This window comes from Parus major, chromosome 19 (genome assembly GCF_001522545.3).
Source record: "Parus major isolate Abel chromosome 19, Parus_major1.1, whole genome shotgun sequence".
NCBI classification, from domain to species: Eukaryota; Metazoa; Chordata; class Aves; order Passeriformes; family Paridae; genus Parus; species Parus major.
The window spans coordinates 9,043,514-9,053,189 of NC_031787.1; the positions used below are offsets into that span (position 1 = coordinate 9,043,514).

The window sequence follows — 9,676 nt, forward strand, 5'->3', positions numbered from 1 at the left end:
TGTTCCCACCACAATAATCTTATTACCTTGTCATAAACTCTTCAAACTTGGAACTAGTGAGATTTAAGCTGGACCAATGTGTATCTGCCACAGGTTTGTGCTCAGGAGGCCCCAGGTAGGCAAGAAGTGTTGCCATCTTGTCAAAAGGTCGTCGTCCAACAGCCTTATGGTCCCTACAAACAACATGTTTTTTGTCAGTAAAGTCTTTCTTTACTCAGCAATTCCCACTACCCTTCCTCAGCTGGAGCAAGCTGCATTTTCTTTTTTAAAGTATGAGAAATCTTCAATGATACTCAATGACACTCTTAGTAATAACAGGAGCAACAGAAGAGAGTATTTCCAAATATTACCAGCTTTTAGATGATGGAGAGGAGGTTTAGATTGGATATTAGGAAGAAATCCTTTCTTGTGAGGGTGAGGATGCCCTAGCAGAGGGTGCCCAAAGCAGCTGCAGCTGCCCCATCCCTGGCACTGTCCAGGCCCAGGCTGGACAGGGCTTGGAGCAACCTGGGCTAGTGCAAGGTGTCCTGCCTATGGGCAGGGGGTGGGATGGGATGAGCTTTAGAGGTTCCTTCCAACCCAAGCCATTGCAGCAGTCTGGGAGCTTTCCCCTCAGCACACCCCCCCGTGCCAGGGCTGCAGCCTCACCTGTTGCTGGACAGGTACTGGCCGATTTTCTCCTGGTTGTTCCAGAGCAGGCGGTGCAGTGCCAGCACGTTGCCGTCGCTGATGAAGGACAGGCTGTGGTTGACGGTGTCACTGGCCGGGCAGTCGGAGGCGATGTCGAGGAAAAACCTGCAATTCAGACCCAGGAGCAAACCTCAGTGAGGGGAGGGACAGCCAAGGGCTGGGGGGCACTCAGAGCTCTCTGCACACACCACGACCCCTGTGCTGGCCCCAGGCTGTACCTTCGTGCTGCGTCAAAATTGCTCTTCACAAAGTCATTGAAAGGCCGCATGTGCTCCTCCTTTGTAAACAGCACATGGTTAGCAATACTCTGAAGGATCTAAAGGAAAAAATCATGGCAAAGACACACAAAGGTTTAATGTATTAACTGTTACAGTAATTGATACAAATATTTCTGACAGTGAAGGTAAACTGGCAGAAACAGTTTATTTTCACTTGTTGTCTTGAGGTTTCACAACAAAAGGCCAGTAAGTCAAATAATTTAAAACACATTCACTTTCAAAATCTTTTCCTTCTCATATTTTTGAATACTAGAAACCAGTTCACTTATTTATGAACTTTAAACTAGGAAAATAAATCATCTTTCAAACCACCAGTAGGTTATTAAGTACTTCTCCTGGAATTTAAGACAGGTAGATAAAAGCACTAGCATGCCCCTATCTAAAGAAAAATTTCTCAGCATTTACAATGGACAATATTCACAGGCCACAGACTTTTTATGCCAACATTAAACCTTTTAAATTTTTTTTTTTATAAGAAATATGACTAAATGAGATTGAAGACAGGAAAATCCCTTCTTTAACAGTGGGATGAACTCGATAAATGCTGGCTGCTGCTACCCTCACTGTGCTCTCACAGGAACATCGGTCTGTTAGTTTCCAAACAAGAAGTTCAAGTGAAGGGCTGGAATTCTGCTCTCTTATCCATCCTTTTGGCCAAGTGTTTGTCCCCATCCTTATGCTGCTGAGCTCAAACAGTGCCATGATGCACCAGCACAGCACAGACACTGCACCTTCAACGAGCATGACGGTCGCTACAAAGAGCTCTGTGTTTCCCCCCATTTTCACATATTGGTCAGAGCAGTTCTGAAGCAGGCAGAACAGAAAAGCTGGGCACATAACAGTGTTTGGGGATTCACCTTTGACATGAGCTTGAGGCCGCGCTCGATGCGGGGCGGGGGTTTCTTGTCCAGGATGCCCGCCTCGTACGGGGACACGATGGCAGGGTTGATGAAACGCAGGAACATGGCGCTGCCCACGGCCCCGATGCTGTTCTGGGGGAAGCGCTGGCTCACCACCTGGGCACGGACAATTACACACAACAGTCCTGCATTAAGCAGAGGGCAAGGGCTGACAAAAGCCTAGCATGGCAAAGCCAAGCCTAAGCACTCTTTCCACACTGATCGTGCTCAGCACATTGGAGCAGGACTCTCTTGCATCCCAGAGAACCAGAACAAGAGGGAAAGGAGAGGGGCTCTCAGACAGCAGCACAGCTCCCTTGGCAGGGACACGGCTCCCACAGCTCCTGGCCATGTCTCAGAGCTGTCCCTGCTCCTGGAGGGACCCTGCAGGTGCTGCAGCCCCAGCCCCAGGTGTGCATTGCCCTGCCCCAACACGGGGAACACCTTTCACCTACTGGGTCTTTGATCTGTGTGTTTGTAACTGCACAGCTGAGCCACGAGCCTCTCCAGCAACAACACTGTGTTGTACAGCTGCAGGAGTCATTTCCAATTTGTGAGGAGGAGCTATTTGCAGAAATACCCTTCAGAACCATCATCAGGACAGAAGGAGACAGAGCTGAGTGGCCAGTGCACTCCTCTGCCTACACACACACTGTGTAAAACCACTGAGCAGATTTAAAATACTGTCCTTTGACACTCAGGAAAAAAGTAATTCTGAAGATGTTGAAAGAAAAAAGAAATCTCTTTTCTTTTAGGAAATCAATTATGCGTTACTAAGAGGAGAGTTGTTCTTTGGATATCTTTCATTTAACTTTGAAAAGTTAAAGACAAAGCTTCCTGATAAAAAATAAAGTTCTTGGATATGCAACATGTGGTTCTATAAAACATCAGTATCTGTATATTGTAATGAGTAACAATGGTTAATCCAAATGAGTCAGATTCTTCCTTTTCACAGAATAAAATAAGTCAACTTGATATTATCCTGTATAGTTTAAAATAAAAAAAAAGCCCTTCAAACAAATCCCAGTTTAGTAAAATACATCAAAACATAACTAATGCATTCTCAAATCATGCTGCTTAAACCAGACAAAGCCATTAGTACAAAATACACCAAGAATCACTTTGGTTCAGTAGCAACTCCAGTCAGTTACCTTGCAATGCAATTACTGATATTTTCTTGTAAAATACTGGTTTGCCCACAGCTTTTGCATTTAAAACATAATTACTATTCTGCTAATTTACAACAAAAATAAGAGAGTATTTAGTAGAAGTCAAAATTTCCATTCTGGTTCATTCATACTTTATATTTTGAGGTTACTGCCAAAGAAAATAATAAGTCTGAACTTTTAAAGACAACGCTCTAAAGCAACCCATGGATCTAAATCCTAACACAGCAAGTTACTTAAATGGAAAATCTGCTTTTCTCAGGAAATAATACAAGTGCTGAAGTTGGGGTTTTCTTACTTAATTACAAAACAAAAAAAAAGAAAATATGCCAGACACAAGTGTCATGAACTTCTTTCCGGTACCCCACAAATATTAATTGTTCTTTGCCCAGGATGCAAGCTCAGGTTATCTGCCAGAGTGTTAAAGCAGCTCAAGAGATCCAGATTTTTCTCAAAACCAAAGAAAACATTTTTCTTCCACAATTTTTTAATTTGAAGATGGTGGCAAGACTAGAAGAGTCAGAATATTAAATACTAAGCAGTAATGTTAAAAATCTCTCATTTACTCAAATAGGCACACAGAGAATATTTTAAATCTAACTTAATTCCAGTGTTAATTGAAATGAAAGCTATTTTGTGCCAGAATTAGTAGAATGATTTTACAGTGAAGTCAAATAGACTGAAGTGAAGATATTTTGAACAAACAGCAAAAGATTTCTGTTGTGCTTTGAAAGAAATGGCTAATAAAAAGGTCTCCAAACTTACTGATTTTTTGTTTTCCTTTTTTTCTTTTACGGTAGCTTTATTCAGTAGAGAGTGGCAAGTTGCCTACAGAACAGAGATGAGCACAAACAAGTCACAGCACCAACTACATACAGCAACAAAAAAACCAATGTTGACTTGTACATAAATTACACAGTAAAATGTAACAAACATAACCAACAGAAAATGAAATATATAAACTAAAGACTGATGATGGAGTTTTTATTCCACAGTTTTATTACATCTTATTTACAAAGCACTAAATACAAAACAAGCAAATGTTGAATTTCAATCATTTCTACTATTTCTGGCTAGATTAAAAGTCAAACCACATCAATGTGCTCATGATACACAATCTTGGGCCTTAAATGGTGTATTCAGCTTTCAAATATAATTTACCATCCCCAAATAATTTTAACAGTACAAATAGTAGTGTTATACCTTTGAAATACATACTGATTTTTAAATTAAATTTAGAGTTTTAAATCTTCCCAATGTTTCTCTGTGTGTCCTTCAATTTGGTTAGACCTGTGAACCATCAGGGTTATTACCACTGTCAGAGGTAACTCCGCCATAAAACACTCTCTGGACAAAGGAAGAAAAAAGCTACAGTCTATGTTAATTTATTAAAGACCTCCAAATCAAGAGATCTAACTTGATTGTGCTTATTTCTGCATTTCACTGAGATTCAAAGGGACCCACCAAGAGGACTCCAACTCTGTCCTGCTTCCAGCAGGATCTGAGCAAAGCCCCAGCCCCTTGCACCCCGCTCCCCAGCCAGTGGTGCATCAACACTCCCAGCAGCTGGGGCGGGCTAGCGTTCCTGGGAAGGCTCCAGCAGCACCCAGGGCTGGGTCCCAGCCAGCCTGCAGCACCCAGCCACCTCCAGGGGGTCACACTGGCACTGGCACAGAGTTTCCCCACGTTCAGGATGGAACAGAACGGAAAGCAAACACCCCAACCCAAAGCAGCCAGTGAAACTCTGCTAAGCAAGCTGAGTGGAAACCTGTGCAGGACCTATCAATATTTAACCAGTGGGAGCTGCCAACTTAACTCCGCCAACTTTCCCTGTGGAATTTCCACTCATGGCTTCTGGAGCAGTTGTACACACACTCAACTCCCTGGAATACTGAAGCTATAGGAAAATTTCCACCTTGCTTTCACAAGAAAACCCATGGATGTTTGTGAGGATTTTACAGAAGAGCCAGCACAGATCCTCTGCAGGAGTTACTGTGAGCATGCTTGTTCTCACATCACACTCCTGAACATACATTACCTGTAAGGAGCCAGGTGAATCTGTCCCAGTAGCCAGTTATTGATATTTCCAAAGGAAAACACTCACTGGGCTCTGCTCCCAAAACAGGAACACCAGCCAGAAAAGATGCCAATATCCAACTAAAGACACCATTTCTGTGAGGTTCTTACAGTAATTAGCTATTAATCACTTACAGAACACATGTGGTAAGCATTCTTTGCACAAACTTTAAAACTATAAGAATGAAAAAACTACCACAAAATTCAGTGTTATTTACTCTCACACTAGTGCTTGAGATCATTCACCTTCTTAAAATGGAAGTTATCTTATAAAAATCACCTATTTGGTTCTTATGATAAAAATGGATTAATGCCCCCAAATCAGACCTAGGTTGTACTTTCCTTCAGATAAAAGCCAGAGTTCAAAATTCTCTGGAATTTTTAGTACAGAATGACTAACACTATTTGTGATGAACAAACACTTGTACAGAAATCTAGTTGTTACTAGAAACAGTTAAAATAGTAAATATTGAAGCTAAATATCAGTTAATACCACTTGTATATCCGTCAGTAAATCATCTCTTTTGGGAACAAATTACTCTTATTACCACACACGGTAAAAGGCAAGAATAAAGCCAAGGGACTTGGAAAGGCTTCCATAGAAGAATCTCTGGGAATGCCTGCTGGTGAGCACATTTTAGAAATCCATTTCATGTAGGAATTACCAATGGTTTGCATAGAAATAACTGGTAGCAATGTACCACTGAAATGGCAATCTGATACATCCTGGTAACAGCATATAAACCTAGTTCTGGGGTGAGGTGTGGGAGAACATGACATCCAGTAACAGAAGGAACAACCAAGGCTCTGTGTGATATCTTCAGTAACACTCAAGTATTCCTCTAGTCAATGCCTGTGACCAATGAAGGAGACCAATCTTCCCACCTCATTCCCTGGTTACAAAACTCAAACACCAAAAACCCCAAAGTCACTCTGCCACCAACCCAAACACAGCCACTTTTGGGAAGAGAAAGTGATGCCTTCAGAGGCCTTTTACAGAGCTGCCAGGCAGGAACAAGGTTCAGCATCTGTGCACCTGGGTCAGTGCAAGGGCTCACAGGAACAACCCCAGAGCACAACAATCCCAACACACGTTCCCTGCTCGCACTCCAAAGCTCTGGCATTGCAGCAGTTGCCCTGATCCCCACAGCACCCCCCTGTGCAGATGACCCAATAGGATTTTTGTTATTCATCATTAGTTCACACAGGTCAGATAATCCGTTTGCCTGGATACACTGTGGCTGAAAGGGCAGAAGTAGCTCTTCCAGAGCACCTCACTGAGACCACAGCTCCAATATACCACACCAGGCACAGCATTTCTGTGACAGTCCTCCAACTGGACTGAAAACTACTCCCAGGAGCACCGAGGGAACTCCTATGTGGATTTTTACAGCAGCTGAATCCATCAGAAACACACAAGGAGATCCAGCAGGACACGGGGCTCAGCAGCCACGGGACAGAGCAGAGGACTTGAGGTGGAGGTTGGGGAACCTGGGTACCTTCAGTCATCTCCTGATTGTCAACACAAATGTTAAAACACCAATTGGCCCCTACCTTCAGACTGGTGTTATTTAACAAACACCTGAGCAGAGTGTCTAGGGAAGCCCCCTGTGTATAGCACCAAGCTCCAAACTGCTGGAATTTCACAAACCAACCCCAAAGCTTAGGGGCAGGCAACCACTGCAGGCATACCTGGTATAAACAATGGCACACACTGCGCAGCTGGGGTGGGAACTCCGAGGAGGAATTAATGATTGCCTGAAAAAACTTGTCTGTCATTTGCAAGAGACTCCTCTGGTTCTCTTCAAGGCTTTCTGTAGGCTCCAGCCTGAAACAGACCCACACATGTATGACCAGCAATCAAACACGACACAAGCTGCACTTACATCCTTGGTAAGAACCTAATTTCCTCTTTTTCTTATGGAAATACTTGTGATCTTTGACACAAAAGTTGCCATCACCATTTTAAACCACTTAAGGTACAAATAAAAGGTCATGTAAAACTCAGTAATGAACAGACAGCTGCAGGTGGGATTCTCTCAGACCATTTCATACAAACACATGCATACACAATTCTAACTGATAATTGCATTATCAGTTCATGATGGTTTATGTGAAAGGAATTTTTGAGGTAGACACAGATAGTCAATGGTTAAAGTATTAATTAGGAGGTCTATCTTTGGGTAAACTACTTAAGAGATGAATACTTCAAATTTTTCTAAAAGTTACAAATAATTTAAAGCAACAGAGCAAGAGGGCTGCAGAGACAATGTGTCTGGAAAAGTGAGATGTACAACAGTATGAAAGCATGAGAAAAACATCTTCAACAAGGAAAAAGGAATCCTATTACATACAATGAGTGGGAATCATGTTTACAGATAAATACATGTGCTGCTCGCCCTGAATCTCAAACCTTGTTGGATCCACCTCAAAGCTGACGTGCTGCCACTCAGGGGACGTGATCACAGTCCGCAGCAAAGGTTCCAAAAGCTTCTGCAAATATGTAGCACCATAGACCTGTGTGCCAGGGAAACAAGGACAGAGGCCAGATTGACACAGTAGTGCTGCAAAGTTCTGGAAGCTCTCAACAGCCTGGAAACACTTGATCTTTTTTGGAATAAGCCAAATTCCTGTAAAACTTGGGTTTGCATATTAAAGTCTCTCCTCTGAAACACATCCAAGATCAATTTCTGTATTTTAATTAATTTACAATTAGAGAAAAATAAAAACTCTGCTAACCAGCAGACTTTCTTTCTTAGAGCACTGACTCCACACTTCACCTCTTTTAAACTTTTAAAACTGAAATGGGAACACAAACAAGAGCTCAGAATTTACCAGGAACAGTCTTCCAGCTGGCACTGGCCCAAAATCAGTCATATAAATGAACTAGTCAGAAAGGTAAAAGTTTAGTGCCAGGGGGATACCTAATTTTTAAGGGCCTGGGTATAAATTTTCTACAAGATTAAGTTCATGAAATGTTAAAACTCAAAAAGAAAACTCCCTAAACTTAACAGATGTGAGAGCTGAGACTAACTCAAACTGAGACCCAAAGGCAACTCTGTAGAGATTTTATCTAATCCCATTACTCAAGCCCTTAAACCCACAGACTGGTGGCTTTGTAATTTCATATTACTGAACTCTTCCTGCCTGAAGAGATCTGTAGCAGAATTAAAAAAAAAAAAGAAAAAGAAAAAGAAATAATGTACCTTAAAACAGAAAGTCATTATTTTACTGGCTAAGCTGTTTCCTCGGAAGAGTGTCTGCATGGAGTCTGCCAACTCGACCTCCTTTGAGAACATATTCCAGAGGAGCTGGTAGAGCAGGTGTCGGGAATCAAAGAGTGTGACCAGGACACGAGCCAGCTCATCCTTAAAGGCAGGAGGAAGAGTTAATCTGACTTGCAGGGAGCCAAAGCAAGTATGAAACACTGTACTCTGACAAAACCAGCAAGCAGTTTGCAACAAAGCTTTGTCTGCTATGGGCTCTGGCAGGTAAATATCAAATTACACAAACACAGTCTCTCTGCAAACGCTTCCTGTGCTACTGCTTGTCTGAAGATCTGCCTCAGGATATCCAGTCTTACAAATTCAGAATGGTTATCCAGACAGACAACAGTTCCTCTGCTGTATAACAAAGCCCAACTCATCTTGCTAAAATCTAGGAAAACAAGTACAATTCTGTGTGTCTGCATCACAGCACACACCACTTGTAATAAATAACCGGCCCAGATCAATTTATTATAATAACTGTAAATAAAACTGTTCCTAGACATTAACTAAAATGCAGTTTTATCATCAAGATCTGAACTTAGATTCAGCACATTTTTTAAGAACATACTAAGAGAGGCTAACTATTGTCAATAGTAGCTCTATTCTCTCTGTCCCAGACTATCATTGCACTTTTTATTTCAAGTCTTATTATTTTAATAAAATGTAGGAAAAAAAATGAATCAACTTACCCACTGAGAGCAAGGCACCACATTGGCTAAAGCCATAGCAATAGGAAGCTCCCCCTGATCACCCATCATTGTAACCAACTCCACCAATCTCTCAAACCGATCTGCTAGCACCGTTTCTGCCAAGGTATCAAACTCCGTCCCCTGCTGCAGGATTTTGGTGAGGACTTCCATAAACGTGGCTCTAGTCTGGAGGTCTTTGTGGTAGCCCAAGCCTGGTGGAGAGAAGGCGGCAGTACTAAGGAGGACGCGGGCACACGGGGCGGCGGCGGGGCCGCGTGCGGGGCGTTACCTATGGAGTGCATGAGGCCGCTGTCCACGTTGGCGTTGAGCAGGTTGGACATGGCCAGCACGGTGCAGTGGCGCAGCGACGCCAGCCTGCGCGACATCCCACGCTTGCGCCCGCCCGCCGCCGCCCCGTCCTCCTCCGCCTCGCTGCAGTCGTTCAGCAGGTTCATGAACAGCGTGAAGTACCTGGGGACAGCACCTCATGGTCACACGTGCCCTGCCACGGCCACCAAGGCACAACAACCCCCCAAAACCTCACCCACGGCACAACAAACCTCCCCAAACCTCACCCACGGCACAACAAACCTCCCCAAACCTCACCCA

General features: G+C 43.1%; 1 protein-coding gene across 3 annotated transcripts in view; it reads right to left on the minus strand.

The window, feature by feature from the left end:
• Window positions 1-9,676, minus strand: part of NF1 (neurofibromin 1) — a 65,676-nt gene that overhangs the window by 37,272 nt on the left and 18,728 nt on the right. For 2 of the 3 annotated variants that reach the window (XR_004499849.1, XM_015646460.3), the window contains exons 25-34: window positions 9,357-9,538; window positions 9,068-9,279; window positions 8,316-8,477; window positions 7,523-7,626; window positions 6,802-6,937; window positions 3,799-3,861; window positions 1,826-1,984; window positions 909-1,006; window positions 649-795; window positions 27-173 (exon numbers count right to left, since the gene is read on the minus strand). Coding sequence is in view for 2 of the 3 variants with exons in the window: in XM_015646460.3 (XP_015501946.1) it covers window positions 27-173; window positions 649-795; window positions 909-1,006; window positions 1,826-1,984; window positions 3,799-3,861; window positions 6,802-6,937; window positions 7,523-7,626; window positions 8,316-8,477; window positions 9,068-9,279; window positions 9,357-9,538 (1,410 nt within the window). In the remaining variant the exon portion in view is untranslated. The remainder of the gene's footprint in view (window positions 1-26; window positions 174-648; window positions 796-908; window positions 1,007-1,825; window positions 1,985-3,798; window positions 3,862-6,801; window positions 6,938-7,522; window positions 7,627-8,315; window positions 8,478-9,067; window positions 9,280-9,356; window positions 9,539-9,676) is intronic. The other variant, XM_015646461.3, reaches the window with a different exon arrangement.